At 40.6% G+C, this 20,943-nt stretch overlaps 1 protein-coding gene across 1 annotated transcript in view; it reads right to left on the reverse strand.

Moving 5' to 3' along the window:
* The window catches only part of atrx (ATRX chromatin remodeler), a 32,235-nt gene extending 13,536 nt beyond the window's left edge, over window positions 1-18,699 (reverse strand). Inside the window, exons 1-29 of the mRNA XM_059345634.1 lie at window positions 18,475-18,699; window positions 16,906-16,967; window positions 16,727-16,776; window positions 16,518-16,636; window positions 16,342-16,422; window positions 16,084-16,193; window positions 15,894-15,961; window positions 13,319-15,459; window positions 12,929-13,001; window positions 12,283-12,440; window positions 12,035-12,193; window positions 11,797-11,917; window positions 11,590-11,689; window positions 11,141-11,320; window positions 10,128-10,269; window positions 9,894-10,003; window positions 8,710-8,856; window positions 8,396-8,573; window positions 7,266-7,403; window positions 6,887-7,062; window positions 6,686-6,803; window positions 4,905-5,035; window positions 4,542-4,636; window positions 4,271-4,410; window positions 3,598-3,754; window positions 3,343-3,443; window positions 1,993-2,101; window positions 1,660-1,837; window positions 434-625 (exon numbers count right to left, since the gene is read on the reverse strand). Of these exons, the coding sequence (XP_059201617.1) occupies window positions 434-625; window positions 1,660-1,837; window positions 1,993-2,101; window positions 3,343-3,443; window positions 3,598-3,754; window positions 4,271-4,410; window positions 4,542-4,636; window positions 4,905-5,035; window positions 6,686-6,803; window positions 6,887-7,062; window positions 7,266-7,403; window positions 8,396-8,573; window positions 8,710-8,856; window positions 9,894-10,003; window positions 10,128-10,269; window positions 11,141-11,320; window positions 11,590-11,689; window positions 11,797-11,917; window positions 12,035-12,193; window positions 12,283-12,440; window positions 12,929-13,001; window positions 13,319-15,459; window positions 15,894-15,961; window positions 16,084-16,193; window positions 16,342-16,422; window positions 16,518-16,636; window positions 16,727-16,776; window positions 16,906-16,962 (5,529 nt within the window). The 5' untranslated portion in view covers window positions 16,963-16,967; window positions 18,475-18,699. The remainder of the gene's footprint in view (window positions 1-433; window positions 626-1,659; window positions 1,838-1,992; window positions 2,102-3,342; window positions 3,444-3,597; window positions 3,755-4,270; window positions 4,411-4,541; window positions 4,637-4,904; window positions 5,036-6,685; window positions 6,804-6,886; window positions 7,063-7,265; window positions 7,404-8,395; window positions 8,574-8,709; window positions 8,857-9,893; window positions 10,004-10,127; window positions 10,270-11,140; window positions 11,321-11,589; window positions 11,690-11,796; window positions 11,918-12,034; window positions 12,194-12,282; window positions 12,441-12,928; window positions 13,002-13,318; window positions 15,460-15,893; window positions 15,962-16,083; window positions 16,194-16,341; window positions 16,423-16,517; window positions 16,637-16,726; window positions 16,777-16,905; window positions 16,968-18,474) is intronic.
* Between the last annotated feature and the right edge of the window lie 2,244 nt (window positions 18,700-20,943).

Raw genomic sequence — 20,943 nt, forward strand, 5'->3', positions numbered from 1 at the left:
AAAAGGCAAGCGCAGGATTATGAAAGGAAACGAGAAGAAATAGAAAGATCCCGGAAAGGCCAAGCAGGATACAAGCTGGCATTGTGTCTAAAGAACAGTTTATCACTGAAGTGCTAAACTTCAAAAGGAAGAACATACTACTTGGTACAAGTTTGGAAAAACAAGCTTGGCATTTAAACTGGCATTCTGTGCCATGTTTGTTGAAGGAAAAAAATACTTTTTTACTACTGTTAATAGGTTGCAGCCTGCTTTGCTGCATTTCCTTTGGGGATAAGTTAAAAGAAAACCATGAAATCTGAAGTCAATGGTTCGTCAAAGCCAAATAAGATGTAGGATTTATCCAAATGTAATTTATGAAATTATGCCTCGTCCATCAAAGAAGCATATTTGAACAGTCTAGGTGGATACATGACATACATTTGTGCATGTTTACCTTAGGAAGCATGGGCGTGGCTTTCTTGCTCTTCTTCTCTGAAGGATCATCCAGCAGGTCTGGGTCAAAGCTGTAGAGCTCTGCAAGCTCGTTGGTTGTGAAGTGCCGCTCAATCTGCTGCTGGTCCACCACCCGGAATGACAGCGATTGTTTGGTTACCTGCCGGTCATAAATCTTCTCCTCCATTGTACCCTGAAAAAAGAAAATGAAATGAGAAGACAGCCAATAAAGAATAATAAGTAGGCGCGATATACATTGTTTCACCATCAACAGTCACATCGCAGGATGTGCAACACCAAGTAAGGAAAATTAACTTGTGTGTTAATTGATACAAAAAGGACTCACACGGTTCTTCCATGATTTTCCATGATTAATTACCTACAGTCTAGGTAGGCCTACCACAGCTTCATAATGAACTGAAAATATTTTTACACTTAACAAGTGGGGTCCATGCAGACTGCCTGGGGGAATTCAACTCAGTTGGTTAGGCCGCTTGGTGAGAAAGGATCCCCTTGTTGGATCTCTCCCCAATGCTGGCTGGCCCTTGCCGGGCACATTTCCTCCATTGTATTGCAACCAGCTCTAGATTGGCTTAAAAAATGCAGAGGTGAAGGGGGCTCCGGGATCTGGCTGCAAGTCTTGCAGCATCCTTCACCCAGACCTTGATGCATTCGAATCAATCCATCCAATGTTTTATTTGCCCTGACAGATGCATCTGGCAATCACAGAACCAATCACAGCCATTCATCTCCTCTAAGGTGGGTTTGTTGGGATGAGTGACTGCCAAAACTCAAATTGTCAAACTAGGCAGTGCTATGTAGTCCTGCTTGAAAATAGACCAAACATCACCACAACATGCATGTGTCACTTAAAGCATGCGAACATCAACTGCTCTGTTGGGTATTGGGGGTCCATGTTTCGTTGCTGGTTGTAGGTTTGTCCAGGGGTATTTTGGTCTGCACTCATCGATAACGCTGGCTTTGGAAATCACAAATGAACTATGAGGTTCTAGATGAATGAGTGAATTAATCATCACCATTCATATCAATACAACGAATGATTCTAATTAAATTGTTATGAGACAACGTTTTTCATAGCTCCAACCTGTTACTTTTGCCCTAAAAAGAGTGACCAATCTGAAAAACAAATTTTCCACTACTGTACAACCCTAAAGAAAAATGACCGCTTCAATTACAGAAAGTACCGAAACAGCAGGATAAGCTCACCTGGGCCAGGAATCTGTACACAAACACGGTCTTAATTTGACCAAAGCGGTACACCCTGAAGATACTCTGGACGTCGTAGGAGGGGTTCCAGGAGGCGTCAAAGATGATGACCCTGTTGGCTGCCACCAGGTTGATGCCGAGAGAGCCAGCTCGCGTGGAAATGAGGAACAAACGACCTCTGGAAAAAGAGAGTGGGGAAGAGAGGGGGCACTTAATGCTTTTAAATGCACTATGGAGTCATTTACATTTTAAGCTAGAGTGAATCTTCAAAAGTTTAGAAAATGTGTCTTTTTATTGTTACTATTCTTTGTTGTTAAATAAAATATATATTACCTTGTGTTACTGGTGTCATTAAACTCTTCAGCCCACTTCTTCCTGGTGGTGGCGTTGGTGGAGCCATCCAGGCGATAGTAGTCAATGTTCCTGAACCACTTGCCGTCACCTTCACAGACAGGTTAAGGTTAAGAAATATGCTATGGCTATTCCAAATCAACATCTATGCTCCACAAAACTTACAAAAACACACACGCTTCCATCAAATGGGCCTTTTCCTTTACAGAAGGACTTAGTTTGGGTATTAGCAGACAGCAGATAGATGGTTGTGTTGGTTGGAGGCCAGGCGTGTTTAGCCTTCAACATGGCCAACCCCCTACCAGCCTTCATAACCAACATTTCAGTATGTTTCCAATTACGGCACTGTGATCTTTTCATTACAAATTACAAACCCTTGAGCAAACATTTTTTTGTGGAATAAAAAGTCAAGGTCTAATCATTTTCAAAATGAAAGTAAAAACAGCTGCTGAAGTTTAATTAGGAACATGACCTTACACCAGCGGCAGGGTGTGTGTGTGTGTGTGTGTGTTTAAGGGTAATAAGCACACCGGCATGTAGAAGAATACATGTTGCATGCAGGCTGTCTTACAAGTGTGAAACCTGCATCTCCATATGAAAATAGTTCAGCCATTCTCCAAAGCTAAAGTTCTAACTTTTTATATCTCACAGACAGTTTTGTCACTTCAGACGACAGACTACAGTGTAAAACCACAAAAATGAACCATGAGACCAAAAACTGGGCTCCTCAAGCTCCATAAGCCAGTAGCTGGCTTATGATATTAAACATTACTCTGTGATTTTAGCACATCATGAAACCAAAAGCAGCTTTTTAAATCACAACATGAAGAAGGAAGCTATTAATAGGCAACTGTAGAATCATTTAGTGAAGTTAGGTTAGAGGAATCCTTCACCCTTAAAATACTCATATGTAAGTCACTTAATCACCCCATGTCAACTTGAATTCTTGACGAAAACTTTGTTTTTCTCGCATTTTTCCATGGTGAACCAAGAATCCAAAAACACAAAGTCCTTGATGAATTGAAGTAAATGTGGGCCAGGTTTAACAAAGGCAAAAGAATATCAAATATCACTTTACAAACTCTCACACAACTCGTGCCATAAAATCCAAGACTCGTTTATCCAGTCGTATGCTCCCAACTTCCCAAACACGTGCATTTTCCATAAACTCTGTGTTCAGATTAGAGTAGTGTGTCTGTGCAATCGTGAGACGGTAGTGGCTGAAGTGAATTAAATAAATTTAGCAAAAATACATGTTTGGGAAGTAGTGAGCATGTGCAAATGAGACTTCTTGAGGCCCTGTCAGATGACAATAAAGATGACTACATTTACCTTTGTATGGAGAGACTTTATCTTCATCTTTAGCTCTGCAAGACAGCTCCAGGAAATCCTCGATCAGATCCAGAGAGATCAGAGACTGACTGAACACCAACCTGAGGACGGATGAGGATAGAAGATACACCAGCGTCATTTTACCTCAGCTGCATGTTGCCATGTGATTAATCCAAACACTCCAGTAACACAGCAAGCCAACAGCATTACAGAAAAAGCCAAACAGATTATATTTGCAAATGGAGGCACACTTACACTTTGTCTTCTACTTCCTCTGCCATTCGCAGGATCTCAAAGAGTAGCACCATCTTTCCAGAGTGCTCCAGGATCTCAGCGTCGGGGTCAGTTACAAACTCCTTATGCCAGTCAGGAGCCCTTGTGGGACTCCCTGGTGCTGAGCTAGTGGACCGAGCTTTTTGAGACACAAAGATACAGATTAGTCTTCGTGCAGTCGGTAAAGTTTCACAACAACGAGCAGTAAAGAAGACATAAAAAGAAAAAGACATACAGAGTTTTACTATACTATGTTCCCTTGCTATGCTACAGCTGCAGATGTAATTAATTAAAATTCCACTAATGGTTGCTGTCAATTTTTTGGCTAACTTATTCCTGCATGACAAATGACATTATGGGTGTAATAATACAATTATGTGTATTCTATAGTGACCTTTAATTTTGAGCTTAATTTCTTTGTTTTAACATACTTTTTCTGCAGGTCACAATCAAATAAGTTGCTTCACAATTGACTGGATCAACTTTAATTCAAAGAACATCCTCAATTCAATTCAAAGCAATTCATCATATTAAACAAGTTAGTCTTTTTTTTATTAAATCAACTTTCTTTAATGAATATTGGCCTCCCAAATATTCCTATACCTCCATTACCGAGCTGACTACCCATAATGCCCCATATGTAAAACAAACTTACGTTCTTCTACAGGCTCCGCTCTGTTCCGACCCTCTCCGTTTCTTCCCCGAGAGCTGGTGTTCCACTCCTTGATGACCTCCACGTCATCACTGTCCGAGTCATCAGATCCTTTCTTTTTTCCCTTCCCTTGCTTCTTTTTCCTATTAGTAAGGAGGAATGGTGGAGGAGACAGGGTCAGCGACAGTAACAGATGCAAGTGAGGGGCAGTTAAATTAGGTCATGTCTACATAAATGTACAACAAGGGGAAATGGAAGTAAAATATTATTTTACTTTTTCTTTTTCTCATCCTCAGAGGTCATACTCATTGAGGATTCTTCTGTTTCCGAAGCGATGAACTCGTCCATGCTGTCTTCGTCAAAGAAACCCTGTGAGAGAGTGCACTTGCATGAGTCTGTGAGATGATATAGGTCAACCAAACACTGAAAGCTGGATCGTGGGTAGCAAAAATGATGCATAAGGGAATACATTTTGCTGCAGTGGCAATATGTGTGTTGATCTCTCCTGGTGCATGACCTGTCAGTACTACGTTTCTATTGTTTTCCTGCAGTATGTGTGATTTGGGCTGATGTATTCCCAGTTTTTGGGTTTGGGTTTGTGTTTAGTGCGGTTTAGTCTCGTCTTCCTCAGCCCTACCCTGTTTTCTTTGCTGATGTAGTCCAGCTGAAGGCACCAGGGATGGGTCCAGATTCTGCTGAGCATCTGGAAATCCTGGAAGAGTTTAGTCCCTGCGCGGCCTCGGCCCCCCTCCATAGCATTCCCGATACCTGCACACAAGGGAAAAAGTGTGAGGAGGAAGATGGATGTGTGTTTGCATTATGAACTTGACAGCGTGCCCTCAATCTCTTCATACATACAGATAAATCTGGAAAATGTAGTGCAACAAAACTCCAACACTGTCTGCGGCTAACCATCTGAATGTGGACAAACTGGAGTAAAGTCAATATATACACAAAACAAATCACAGTACAAAGCGTGATGATGATAAACAGAAGTCACATTTAGGATGCAAGGTTCAGTTTAAGTTTGGGACAGTGGAAAAACCCCTACAAATGCAATAAGTTGATCCTGTTGCCAAGGACTGAGGTGACAATTTGTCTGCTGGAAACTATAGTAAACTATTTTCATGATAACAATAAGGAACATTTCAAACACTTCTGTATTGCTCTGTACCTCTAGGAACACTGAACACTTAGTCACAATAGGCTATTATACTGAAACGCTTTTCTTATGCTTTCAAATTGAAAATACCAAAATACATAGAATAATGTGTATTCTGGGGACTGTTATGAATAGTCCCTATTTGACTGAATTTAAACATTCATTCATTCGCTCTGTTGCTGTTGTAGCTGACCGAGAACCCATAGACGGGTCGTCCAGCTCTGGCGTTTTAATTGCAGTCGCCATCGTGTGACCAACTCGCACGGCAATCCAATTGTTGAGTCAACCTTAGCATATGTTGGCTAATGTTGTTATACAGCTTAACATTTCTGGGCAGCGCTTGTGCTTGTGAATCAATCTACAGAACATGTATTCTGGACTGAGTCACCCATACTGTGACAGTTCGGTACCAATACACAAACCGTTACAGCCCTAATTCGTGGTCGGCCCCCTCCTGTGATCTGACTGGTGGTATTGGGTCCAAAACACTACTCTGGAGGTCCAGAGCCACAGTCACAACTTCGGCACTGTGCCCTGTGGACAACCTGGCCTAATGAGCCACAGCACATACCACCAACCTCCACCCCCCACCCCCCATCACTCCTCTTCTTACATACCAGCTCTCCTGTTCTTTGTTTTCGCTTTTGGTGTAAAACCTCTGGCCCCTCCTCACTCTAAATTTCTTTCCCTTTCCTTTATGCCCCCACATTTCCCCCTTTTACCCCCCACCCTCTGTTCCCTCTCTCCCAGAGCTCTTCATTAGGGAGACGTGGGAAACTGGGCTTAAACCCTGCCTGCGGCACTCTGCCAGCTGCCACTCTTATACACACACACACACACACACACACACACGTCCTGGGCCACATTCTGAGGGGAAAGTCCACTAAACGACTTAACAATGCAGCACAAAAAAGTGAGAGACCAGAAAGGCCTTCCATTTATCTAAAACCTCGTCTGAGTCAAAGACATCCAGTCAAAAGAGCACTTTAAAGAGAAACAAGACTCCTGGTGAAGGATTTAGCCTAGTCCCAGACTACGCATGTTTTCCAGTGGAATTCTCAATTGAATTTTGTTTTAGTCTAAGACTAGGCTAAATCCCTGTCTGGGCAGTAAGACCTGACATAGTAAAACGTCCTGCTAGCAGCCCCTGGAGGCTCTGCTGCTCCTGACACCCAAAAAGATCAGAAAATTTTGAAGCAGGCAAGCAAGTGGCGGTACCACTCTCAACATCCTGTTCATTAGAGCACGATTCTCACCTGTGAAGTTCTCCAGGTAGTATCTGTAGAGTTTACACTGGATTGGAGTCACTCTGACAGACAACACATACTCATGTTTAGGAGGCAGGAACTTAGTGAGTGCTGTGTAATCTTTCCTCTGTTGGAAGGAGAAGAAAATAATTATTTTCAGGAGGCTGAGAGAAGCAGGTGAAAGGCAACAAAGGTCAGTTTTGTTTTTACCTGGACACAGCCGGCCAGCATCTCATAGAGGATGTGAGCCCTCTTCTTCATGATTCGGACATCATGTAGTGTCGAGTCGGCACACTGACCATTCTGAATGGGGTTAATGAAGCGGTTCCTGAACTCCTTAACTGAGCCGAGCAGGTTCTCCTTGATGAAGTTCACCATGCAGTGGTCTGGAAGACAAGAATCACAGATTTTACATACATCCACAACTACACCACATCTTTATATATATATATATATATATATATATATATATATATATATATATATATATATATATATATATATATATATATATATATATATATATATATATATATATATATATATATATATATATATATATATATATATAAAAACCAGCCAGTCTCACATTCAATAAGGTTGTTTTGCAGAGGCGTTCCAGTCAGCACAATCCTCCTTCTCGACCTGATAGAATTCATCGCTTTGGACACAGCGGACTGCTCGTTCTTCAAGATGTGACCTTCATCACAGATCACCAAGTCTGGACCTGGAGAAAGTAAAGGAGAAGGCAGAAAAAGCTCATCACAGGTGTAAGTACAGCTGGAGGAGGTTTTTTCTTTTAAAAGATAAGTGCTCATTATGAGCTGGCAACTGGTGAAACAACATAGGGATGTCATCTGAACTTTTACACTCTTTCAAACTTTAAATGATCTGAGCTTTATTGCCAAGACTTTAGGCAAATTATATTGTGGCCAATTTCTGATCACAGCTCAAACTCCTAAACTGACACGAATACACAAACACCAATATCAAAGTGATTACTACTACCAAGCTCAAGCAGATGCAAACACATAAAATGGAGACTAATTTCACCAATGCCACATGAATGCATAATGGCTGCCAGCTGTGAATTTACAATAAAATTCTAACAAAATGCTTTTGAACATTGACTGGTCAAGCTTTAATGAAGCATCACTTGAAAAACTTTCACAGCTGTCCTTCATCTTGTCTACTAGCAAAACCAAAATTTATACGCTTAACCAACAAGCAAGGAGCCGTAATAAACGTAACTGTGGAATGATTAAAGCTTGTATTAACTAATTAAAGAAAGACTTGGCTACAAACTATCATTTTAGTTAGGCGCTTAAGGCATGTCTTATTTAAAACACAAAAAGGCTTAAATTTACATTGTTTATCTTAGTTAGAAACTGTTAAAAAAACAAAAAAACAGAGCTTTACTCCAATGGTCCATAACAAATCTTGTGTAAGAATAAGTCATTTGCACTTACTGGATCATGTTATTCCAATACTGGTAATTGAAAAAAGTATGTCGTTTTTATCTTTTTTTTTTGCATGATTTATGCCACTATATCTTATACGGCACAACAGACAGTACTCCCCACATCCAGCCATGATTGTGCTGATACCATTGAGGTGCAAATCTTATATATTGAAGTAAAAAAACGAGGCCGCAGTGAGTAAAATGTGGGTCCCTGGGGTTTGGAGGGTTAAACATTGAGGAATTACACAGCACTGTACCTGGATCTACCAGTGTCTTCTGAAAGGTCTCTTTGAGCTTCTTGCTCTTGATGTTCCTGCCCTGTGTCAGGTTTCGGTACATCTCGTAGCCTATGATCATTACACCACCCATGTCTTGCCATCGCTGAAGGGCGTACGCTCGCTCTTGTGGCCTCTTTACTGTGGCCAGCTCAGTCACCTGTTAAACACATGACAGACATCCATCAAAAGCCGAAGCCATAACTCTGGGGTGTGATAAATACATAGAAAATAAACATACTAATCACCACTGTTGATTAAGAACAACTGTCAAGTTTACAACAGCAACTCTTTACCTCTAAACTCTCTTCATCCTTCATTCCTTCTTGCCACTTCTCAAACTCGTTGAGCCAATTAAGGACAGTGTTCAGGGGACAAACCACCAGAGCTGTGGAGAAGTCGAGTTTCTCACAAAGCAGCAAAGTGTGAAGTAATGTCACCACCTACAGGGCAAAAACAGAAGTACATTTAAAATGTGGCTGACAGTGTACTACGACACAGGTCAGCAGACACCTATTAACTCACCAGGGTTTAACAGGCTTAAGGTGGCAGTTTGCATATGAAATGCTCCGCTTTTACATGCACTATTGCAGGTTTGTGACACCTAAAAGATGTTGTACAAGACATGTCATGTTTACATGCTTTTATGTTCAACAAACATGTTTTTTCTCATGCTGTCTGTCTGAATACACCGGTTTACACCCTCTTAAAGCCCTTTTCGACCAAGTTAACCTAGTTATGGTGCTGGTTCGCAGTTGGTTCAACTTGGGAACCTTCTGAGAACCTGTTTGCTTTTCAACAGGTTAGAGAGCCACGTCATTACATCACTATATATGTCTACGCTCTCTCAGCAATTATAATAACAATGTTGGACTACATTGTCTCTTTACAAATGGTGCTCCTGGCTTTACAAGCCTACATTACCATCCAAACAGGACAGGTACAACACATTTGTGCTGCTCATCTTGATCGATATAGACGGCGATTAAGTTCTTATTAACACCGAACGCAAGATGTTGGTGTTAGCCTTTGTTGTAAGCCAATGGTAGCCGGCTAACACTAGCCTGCTATCAATCACATTGCAGTTAAACAAATTAAATAAAATTAATGATCCATGTTTTAGTTGGTCTTGTTGGTCAGATAATCCCGTCCCAAGTTCCTGACATAAGTGGTTCGTGGTTTGAGACCAGCAAAGAGTTGGTGCCACTCTGGAAGCAGTTTTCCTGGCCAAGAGGCAGTTCTTTGGCAGTCGAAAAGCGAAGAACTGGTTGAACTGGTTGATTAGGCACTGGCTCCAAACCGGCCCCTGAACTGCCTTGGTCGAAAAGGGGTTTTAGGGTATCAAATTGTTCAGAGGGATAGATGCACATCCCTGGTGTTGTCACTTTTTCCCCCACATTAACAATGTGTGTTTTGCTTTTTTCCCCCATTATTGCACTGCTTTAGTCTAATTATGACCCTAAACATGTTTCCTCCATACCTGCAGGGTTTTCCCCAGACCCATACAATGGGCAAGGATGCAACCGGAGCCAGAAGACTTCTCGATCTTCTTCACAGATTCACAGGTACAGTCCCACATGAACTGCACCCCTGAAACAAAACACGAAAACAGAGGGGCCAACATTAGTACAGAGTATCTTGTTATTTCACAGGCAGGCTTTTGTTTGGCAGAACTGCAGTTCAGCCATGACATTTGAATTGACTTTGTCCCTACCGTCAACCTGGTGAGGTTTGAGCTTTGTGACAAGGTTCCTGTGCACCTGCACCAACGGCTCCTTGGTCTCTTCATCTTCATCCAGCACCAGCTTGGTGGTGATGGGACAGGCCATCAGGGAAGTCTCTGTCAACTCAAGCGTCTGAAGAAAGATCACAAATTGAGAAAGAAGAGTCAAACAAATAATACCCAAGAAATATCTTCCACAACTTTTGTCTCTCATACTGTTTTCCACTAATGCAACATTGTAATATCATACAATCATGCGATGAAGGCCCTGCAAAATTACTCCACTATAAGTAAAAGTCCTGCATTCAAAACTTATTTAAGTAACAGTACAAAAGTATCAGCATCAAAATGTACTTAAAGTATCAAAAGTAGAAAGTCATTGTAATGCAGAATGGACCCACTCCATTTTATATATAATTGTATATATTCTAAATATTTTATTGGATTATTTGTATGCATTTATGTGAGCAATGTTTTTAATTTAGTAAAGATGGGGCTTATTTTAACTCCCCATGAGGTTTAATTTAAAAGAAAAATGTCTATTCACTTAAAAAATGTTAAAGTTTTTTTATGTTAAATCTCAACCTGAAAAGTAACTAAAGCTGTCAGCTAAATGTAGTGGGGAAAAAAGTACAATATTTGCCTCAAAGTGTAGTGGAGTAGAAATATGAAGTTACATAAAGCATACATTCCACTACTGACTGTGTTGACCTTTGTGTTGTAGTAAACATGGTCACTTTCTGTTTGCAAATGTCTGACTGCACACAGTACATCAAGCAGTCCAACTCTTTAATTAATGCAAGCTTTAACTCCATCTTAGTGGTTAGCAGCGGTTAAGACTCGTCCATTATTTGCTTTAGTATCTACATGATACTGTGCTGCTCGGGGAGTTATTACCTCTTCTAACAATTGGGGAAAATCCTCAGATTGTATCACAGCATCGAATGAGGTCTTGAACATTTCACCTGACACACGAGTCTCAGAACAGAACATCTAATTTTTACCTCTCGAAGCTTCTTCCTGAGCGCCTCTCTTTCAGCTATACGCTTCCTCCTGTCCTCCTCTTCTTTCAGTGCGTCTCTCGTCTCCATCCGCAGCTTGTCGTCCTTCAGGATTTTGCGGATCTTTTTGCGTCCTTTGCGGTCCTCGTCTCCATCTGCGTCGCCCTCACCTTCCTCTCCACTCTGTGGAAATGAACATTAAGTTGAGCCCTCTGATCTTCAGCCCTGAGGAAAAAAATTCACTTCCTATGATCAGTCGCCGGGCAACCCAATGATTAATGTGGGCCTTCAATAATCCTCACAACACACTCCAGGGGTAAGTTCAAATAACATTTTATGTGTCATGCATGACTTGACTAGTTATGCGGGTCCATCTCCTCCACCTGGCAAATCCTGTCACAGAAGAAAAAACTACTTTCAGACTACAACCATGTTCTCTGCATTTTAAACACCTTCTCATTGCTGGAAGAGGAATCCTGAACTTTGATCCTGCGACGCTTCTTCTTCTGCTTGTAACTTCTCTGTTTCTCCTCGTCCTTCCTCTTTGAGGATCTAGAGACACAAAACACAATTCATCTAAGCAAGAGCAGCAGGAGATCAATCCAGATCCAGTGGCAGTGATAAATTACGATCGATTGGTTAAAGTTCTCTCTTCTCACCTGGTCTTTCGACGCTTTCCATCGTCCTCTGATTCACTGAGCTCCTCGCTTATCCCCGACTCTGGACTGGACTCGGACTTCTCAAAGTCTGAGTCTGAGTCTGAAGAGTCATCGCTGTCGTCTGACAGTCAAACAAAAGACAAAGAAACAAAAATCACTTACTGGTATCAGAATTCATAATATTTGCATTTATTTTGTTTTGACGACACACAGAGCAAATTAAAAATTCAGAATGAACCTTTCTTCTTCTTGCCCCCCTTGTTCTTCTTCTCTTTACTGGCAGCTTGCTCCTCTCCTGATTCACCTTCGCTCAGTGACAGTTTATGACGGAGCAGTTTGTGGCGTCTGCCACGCTTCTTCACTTCAACATCAGAGCTCGAGTCTTCTGAATCCTCGTCTTCAAAAGAGAGAAAAATGAAAAGTTTGAGGAGATACACAATTTTTACTTGAAAGCAACTAGGTATATATTTGGCACATGCATGCTACCTTGCTCTTCATCATCATCATCATCGTCGTCATCATCCTCTTTTTTAGCTTTCTTTGAGGACTTTTCATCCTTATCAGCTCCTTCATTGTCAGAGGAGCTCTCTGCTCCAGAAGAGTAGTTGGATTTTATTTGGGCGAGAAGCATTTTCTTTGCAATCCTTCAGGAGAAAAGGAAAACAAGACACAGGCCAAATGGGTCATATTACCACTTCAATTTGAAATCTGCTTACAAAGAATGCATTTATAAACAAAATAATTAACTGTAATATTACAGGAATGACAAATCAGTTGCTCCATGAAGCTTGTTTAGGAAAACTGATGGAAACACAGGCAGCCAATAGAAAAATCATGACACTATGACATTGCTATGGGCAAAAATACAGACTCACAGGGATAAAGCAGATACAAATGCCACCCTAAGGACATGTTATGAAGTACTTAAATGAAAACACAAAAGTCTTCAGTGAGTAACAGGCAGTGAGTCTTCACACTGGGATTTATGAGTCAAGTATTGCAGTATGCTGCCTGAGTCCAGCTAATATTTTAGGTTAAACAACTCTACTCACAGCAACAACACAATAAAAAAAAACGCTTTCATTATGGACCTTGAATCATCTAGACATAACTTTTGATTGATCGTAATTACCTGTTTTCAGGATCATCATCGTCATCATCTTCACAAACCTGAGAGACTTTTTCTTTATTGTCTTCTTCATCTCCTGTACAATAAAATAGCACACACTGTTTATGGAAAGCATTCAAGCCCATGAAGGAATAGTTTGATATTTTGCAAACTATTTGCTTTCTTGCCAAGAATTGACTGGCAGCACTTGTTACTTCACTTCTTACTTTTTACAGTTTTTTGCAGCTTCAACAAATAAGATAAGATGGTCAGTGAGCTTTAGCTTTAAGCTAAGCCAACTGCCTGCTGACTCCAGCTATGTATTTACTGTACAGACATGAGTGCTATGAATCTTCTTAACTAACCCCCTGCAGACAAAGCAAATAAGTGTATTTCCCAGAACGCCCAAATTACCTGAGGACTGATGAAAAGGTCCACCACCTCCCACGATGCCATCATCCATAATGGGTTTGATTTTCTGCACATCACTGTCCTCTCCAGAGTCACCTTCAGCTTGTTGCTCCTCCTCCTCCACCTCATCCTCACTGGAGGACGACTGCAGCTTAGTGGATGCTTTGGGGCTAAGTCCCTTACGTTTCTTTTCGTAAGACCTTTTCCGTTTGGCAGCCTTCCTCTCAAGTGAGTTTCTGTCTTCCTCTTTTGCTTCATCTTGTTTTTTCACGCGGCTCGATCTCCTCTTTGCTGTGGCGCCTTTACTCTTTGTCTCCTTCTCCTGGTCAGAGTCGGAGTTGCTGGAGTCTGAGCCCTTCTGCTTCTTCTTCTTGGACGTCTTTTTACTTTTTTTCTCTAAGTCTGAATCTGAACTTTCAGACTTCCTTTTGCGTTTGGACGCTTTGTCTGTATCCTTTGTGGAAGTGTTGTTTAGTTTGAATAGACACTTTTTTGCACTTGTGCTTCCCTGTTCATCATCTGTGCTGCGGCCCGCTGCAGCTTTCTCGAGCAGTACGTTGGGAATTTCGTCTGAGTCGGAGTCGCTGTTGCTTTTTTTCACCGTCTTTTTCTCTGAATCCTTGATGTCCTCCCCATCCTCTTTTTTGATGTTTCTGGATTTCTTGGAGGATTTAGCCTTGCTCTTGCGATCTCCCTCTGACTCTGAATCAGAGGACTCTTTGTCCTTATTCTCAGACTGCTTCCTCAAGGGAGTGGTCTTCAGTCTGCTGGAGCGGCGGCTGGATGGTGGACTCTCTGTCCCATCTACTGCATCAGCAGCATTGTCTTCCGCCTCAGATTTTTCCTCACGCTTTTTTTGTGTCTCACCATCTTTTTCTCTTTTTTGTGACCTGGAGGACCTGGACCCACGTGTCGTCACGACTGGCACAGGAGTCAATTTGACTATGAGGTTCTTTACCTTGGGCTGGGAGAGTTGAGAGTCTGTTGACTTTCCATTTGACTTTGCATCTACGTCTGTGACCAAATCCGTGTCAGTCTGTGCGAGCATTGTGGAATCTGCCAGACTCTCCACCATCTGAAAAAGCTCTTCGGGAACTGAAGGCGGCACGGACATAATGTCGTGATCTAGGGACATTTCACCAGTTGACATTAGCCCATCAGCGCATGGTTCAGTTTTAATTGTCTTTTTGGTCACATCAGTTTCCGTTTGGCTGTCTTTCATTTCAGTATCATTTGAAACTTGATCGTTGTCCTTGTCCTGCTCGTTAAGCTCCGACTCCTCTGCTACGTCATTGTCCTCTTCTACGTTAGCGTTCTCTGCTACGTCAGCCTCATCCTCTGCTACGCCAGCCACTTCCTCCTCTACGTCATCATCCTCCGCTACGTCATCATCTTCCGCTACGTCATCATCCTCCGCTACGTCATCATCCTCCGCTACGTCATCATCCTCCGCTATGTCAGCTTTCTGAACTGCATTCACCACGTTATCCACATGGTCGTTCTCCACAGCAGCCGTAACAATAGCGCTTTTTTTCACAATATGTTGTCCTTCATTGCCATTCTGCAACTCCATGTTTTTAAATTCAGGCTCCAGCGCTGCCTCCAAAGCACTGTGGGCTTGTTTCAAATCAGCAAGCACGGCCTTAAAGGCTTTCAAATGCCGATACCTGATAGACTTATCTCCATGTTCCTCTGCTGTCTGCTGGATGAACTGGATGAAGGTATTGTTGAGACCGGTTGTCGTTTCAACAAGTTTTTTTGTTTTCTTTATAAGTTCTTTGGGTACCTGCAGTTTTTTGTAGGAGAATGTCATGGTCCCTGAGCCTTCAGAGTGTTCTTTCCCATTGACAACAGCTTTGTGCTCTTTAACGTCTTTGTTCTTGTGTCTCCTGCTCTCACGTTCCTCGCTTTTATCTTGTTTTCGTTGCTTAAGTAGCAGGTGTTCTTGTTTTTCCATGATACGGTGGCATTTGGAGACCAGATCCTGGAGGGGCTCGGACCTGCAGACATAGCAGTGCCACTTTGAGTTCTCATCAGTAATGGTTGACAGCTCCTTCCTGCCCAGGTTACGCAGAATGCACTTCTTGCAGAAAGCGTTGTTGCAGTAGTCACAGCAGATGAGCTTGCCACCTTCAGCACACCACCTGTGGAGGAAAAATTAAACTGAGTTTAAGGGCCTTTATAGAGGTTTCCAAAATTATTTATACTTGGATAAGGACAGGGTCAAAATGTCTAAAACCTAAAACACATACCAAAGACATGAAAAACAATGTTAAGAAAAGCCATTTTGAATATACAAACACAACAAAAAATATAGACTGAACTAAAAGACTGAGAGAAAATGTCAAGGAATGTCACAGTGGAGGAAGGCTGTGTTTGCTTTTACATTTGGGCCACCAAAAATGTACTTTGGCCACCAACTTCAGGGGCTTTGTGGCCAGTGTTTAACAATATTAGCAGCCATCTTCTGGACCATCGTCCACACAATGTTAGACTTTATATCCATTACTTCTATTGTGAATCTTCTTGTCACTTTTTTAAAAAAAAAAAAACAATTTACAAGTTTTCTTGGCCTTACCTGCACTGCTCATCCATTCCATCAGAGTCTCTGTTGATGTCATCACTTGTGTAATACTTGTAGCATGACTTGAGGAAAAGGAAACAATGTGGTCATACATCAATGATGGAATTTAGGAAGAATATAAGCGTTGGAACAATGTATAATGGGTATGAAATATGTGAAATGTACATTTCACACACTCCCCTACCTTGCAAATAAGTACTTTGAGCGCGGGATGCTCGTAAACAGAGTTGCGCTGAAACTGGTTTACTTGCTTTCCACAGGCAGTACAGTTTACTTTCTTCTGCAGGGTGTCATCTGTGATCATGTGAAAAGAAATCAGTCATTGTCAATTTTTCCCCTTACTTTACACATTCAATTTAGCATAACTTCCAGGCTATTCAGCCGTTTACTTTCGAATCCCATATAAAAGATATATCGTGTCCAAATAATGCAATACAATTACCTGTATGTTTCTGTTTGAAATCCACTCTGAGCTTCATTGCACCTTTATTTTCATTCCCAGATGGCCTCATCACTAAAGTACCTAATAAGACCAAAAGCAGAAAGTCTTACATCAGCTTCATATTCAGCATCAACAATTTCTTGATCAAGACCAACAAGTATCTCTTCAGCTCTAACCTTTACTTGCACTGCTTGTGTTATTGTCTGAAGGGTTGTCAGAGGTGGCCCCTTCATTTTCACTCTCTGAGGCGTCAGATTCATTTTGTCCAGTGTGCTTAGCTACAGCAGTGGTCTTCCTAAAATGAGTAAGCACATGGTTTTAACATTTCAAGCTGGAAATGTACACAAAACAAAAACAACCACATTAAAGGAAAACTGCTCCTCACCTCTTGTTGCGAGAAGAGGAGGGCTTCATAGTTTCTGTTGAGCTACCAGGCTACCAGAGAAAACAAGGTTTAAATTAATAGCTTGACAATTTAAAACAAAAAGTGAACATTTGCTTTTGCTTTTGCTTTGAGTATCATATTAACACATTATTTGACTTCCCAAGAGGTTGCATACTTACTTCCTCTGCTTTTTCTGACATTTGGTCTAAGTTTGATTCAGAAGAAGGCAGGCTCATTTTATCTGGAGAGACATTTGAAGATTTGTTTCACAGTGGACATACAAATAGATTAAGAAGCTGACAATTAAATTAGCAAAACACAGCCTTGGTCATAATATTGATATATTATGTTCAAGTGTAAGCTCTTTCAGGTGTTTTCAATGTGCATTTTCAAGCTTTTCCAGCAACTTACAGCTGTGGCAAACGACAGATTTATATACAATACAGAGGGTATACTGATATTAAATTTGTTATTTTGCTATAAACAACCCAAATTATATTTGGTGACCGCATTCTAAAAAAAGTGAACAATGACGGCACAACAAAGTTTTAAAATGTGTCACCTGCTTGCTAGGAAGTAGACTTGGCATCTTATCTGACGTATGTTTCAAGCACTATTCAAACGTTGAAAACACCAAAATAAAATTCAAGTGTTTTCACATATTTTATACAACACATAGGGTATACTAATTGTTGACATACTGATCACTTCATCGGCTTAAATTAGTTATTTTGCTATAAACAACCAAAATAGTTTGGTGACAGCCTTCTACAAAAGGGTGAAACGTGTAAACACGACAAAGTTTCATGTTTTAAAATGTGTTACCTGCCTGCAAGCAGTCTCAAGCACCTCTCAATCCTTGAAAACACCACATTAAAATTCAAGTGTTTTCCAAGCATTCCAGCACCCACAGGTACCCAGTAGACTTGTTACCTATGATTTACCGTGCATGTGTAGTGGAGCATGTCTCTCCTGACACAGAGGCTCCGCAGTTTATTGTGACGTTTTGCGTCATCACAATGTGCTGATTACATCGCTATGAGCTGTGTTGATCTATCACTCAGTACTTTCAGCAAATGCCAGGCCTAAAATATCTACCAAAATATCCCGTGCCAGTCGAAAAAACAGAGCCCACTCCCGTTACAAGCAGCGCTACTTGTGCATTTGTAGCTCGGCGCTGTTTCTTTCTTCTCTCAAAGCAGCCTTTCCATGTTTTGACAACACGGGAACTCCTGAGATGCTAAGTTTGTGCTGGCTGACATCAGCAGGCTGAGCTGTCGCCGTTAAAGCAGGACTACTTCTTTCCACTGCCCCACGTTGCCCTGGCAACATTGCAATCTCGGCGGTGCATGGAGGTCCAATGCATTGGCATGCACCGAAAAATGCACGCAGGGCCCTGCCTGCCTCTGACGGCACCATGGCATGAAGCCTGGTGCTACCAGGTAGCATCCCAAGTAGCACCGTTACGTTTCCCGAGCTACACTACAAACCAACTAATGGCATTATTACAAACAAGCGCGTTTTTTAAATTTTAATGACTTTAGCTAACACTATGTAACACACATATGCTCGCCTGAATCTGCGTGTGCGTGAATTTAAACATTGCCGGCTGCGCAGCTGCAGCTAAGCTAGCCTTCCAGGCTAACTAGCAGTATGCACTTAACGCGCGCTCGCTGTTAGCAGAGGTAGCACTGTAATCAATGCACAATTGACTTGTCTAAACAAACAAGCTAAAGCAGTGTTCCTACCTGCTTTTCGCCGTCGTCATTCCTCGGTTGACGGAGACACGCGTAGTTTTTGGTTCGGGTGAGCCAGTTCAATCCAATTCGCAGATTTTTGATGGTGCGGAAGCAAGAATAGTCAGTGAACACAGAAACAACTCCGGTCAGGGGAGACAAAGCAAGGGGACCATCTTGCCGGATGGCAGTGGACGCAGCAAAATGGCGCATCTAGCCTAAATCCTGTGCGCTTTCCTATTGGCGGAGCGCCTCAAATGCTCCCCGGCTCTGAGTGGCCCGGCCTCACCACAGCTTATTGATTCGTTTAGGAGGCGACGAGGGAATGATTTTCTCTGGGAAGTAAAATGCTGCTGGCTGTATCTTCAATCCATTCATTTGTTGATCCAGTGAAAGGCGCGCTGTTTTAAAGGCCTGCACTCAAAGTGACACTCGAGTAAATCTACATTAGCATTGCCAACAAATGCAAAGTGTCAAAAGTAGAAGTAGACGACTCATTGTGCAGAAAAAAATGCTCAATGACTGATATTGAATACAGGTGCATCTCAAGAATGTCAGAATGTCATAGAATTAGAAGAATTAGAATGTCATAGAATTAGAAGAATTAGAATGTCATAGAATTAGAAGAATTAGAATGTCATAGAATTAGAAGAATTAGAATGTCATAGAAAAGTTTATTATGTCAGTAATTCAATTCAAAAAGTGGAAATAACACATTGCCATTACTCACAGAATGAAACATTTCATCTCTTAATTTATTCAATTTCTTCTAATTATAATGATTATGGCTTACATTTAATGAATACTTAAAATTCAGTGTCTCGAAAAAATATATATGTATATCTATATATAGTATGTTTAATTTGGAAATGTTGGCCTCTGAAAAGTAGGTCCATATGAACTCAATACTTGGTCGGGGCAATTTGACTTGAAATACTGGAAATGGACTTTTCCATTAAATTCTAATGTGTTGAGATGCATCTGTATATATAGTGTTCATATGAGTGTAATTTCACAAGTGCTTGGATTTTGAAACATTTAGGTTATATAAGATGTTATGTCCTACAAACAGGTGACACATTTTGAAACATGAAACTTTGTTGTGTTGTAACTGGTTACCTAAATGCTGAAGTGAAACATCATTTTTGGTTGTTTATAGCACAGTGACATGTAATGTTTTGCTTGATTGTTTGTTTGGAAATTTATTATAACATATAAAAAAAGAGAAATCATCTCTCACACACACACACACACACACAGGTAGGCTAATATTACTAAAATGCTATAATACAGAAAATGAAAAGTATAAAGCGTAATTGCCAACCTCGGTTTACATGTTTGAAAAGATAAGAAGTAAACATGTATTAAATCTCACCCCTTCTCCATCCGTTTTTAAGTGATTTATAACAACTTAGACACTAATTAATTTTCCTTAATTTGTGTAACAATAAAAGTTACTATCTTTTATCTCAGTCTTATGAAAATATAAATTTATTATACAATCATGGAAAAAATTATTAGACCACCCTTGTTTCTTGATAATAACCAAAATCATAATCAAGAAAACCATGGAAAATGGCTAGATATCAGCTCTTAAATTAAACTCTATTGAGCTATTTTTGTTATTATCATTATATTTGTCCAAACAAATGCACCTTTAGTTGTACCAATCATTAAAATGAACAATAAACTAAAGAAAAAGGGTGGTCTAATTTTTCCCCCATGACTGTATGTATCTTAATAAACATACAATTCCATTACTCATATATTCATCTTTATCATGTTGTCTTGTAATCTTTTTGTATATTCGTATGTTATTGCGTGTTGTCATTTACCTGTTAAGATTAATTTTAAGGTTAAGGTATTTAAGGTATTTCTGCATTGTGGTTGACATGTTATGAGATGATTAATGGGGTAAGGAAGTGGGAAAGTTCTGCTGTACAAATTGTATTGAATCTTTGCTTTTATATGTTAATATTTAACAATTTTTTAATTGTTAATTCTTGCTAATTTACATTGTTTAATTGGCTTTTTTGTACCTCAAACAGTAATTTTATCAAAACCATGTGAGAAGTTTGGAGGTAAAATGTATCATATTTTGGGACTGCTTAGAAAATAAATTCAGAAGATGGTCTACACAGAAAATATGAATAATACGCTGCTGAAACAGATCCACGACTATGCAAATAATCTGTACAAAGAACTGGTAAGAAAACTACAAAACAACATGTGGTTTGTTTGTTTGTTTGTTTGTTTTATAATATACTGACTTGTGTCCTATTATGTCATTGCAGCCAAAAAATAGAAGAATAATGGTTACAAAGATAATGGATGATCGCGGCAGATGTGGGGTATGTTGGAAACCTTTTCTAGTTATTGAAATGACTGTACATGACATGTTCCTGACATAGATTTATTTTAAACATGTTGCATGAGATAATTAATGGGGTAAGGAAGTGGGGAAGTTCTGCTGTACAACTT

This window comes from Centropristis striata, chromosome 12 (assembly GCF_030273125.1).
Source record: "Centropristis striata isolate RG_2023a ecotype Rhode Island chromosome 12, C.striata_1.0, whole genome shotgun sequence".
Lineage (NCBI taxonomy): Eukaryota > Metazoa > Chordata > Actinopteri > Perciformes > Serranidae > Centropristis > Centropristis striata.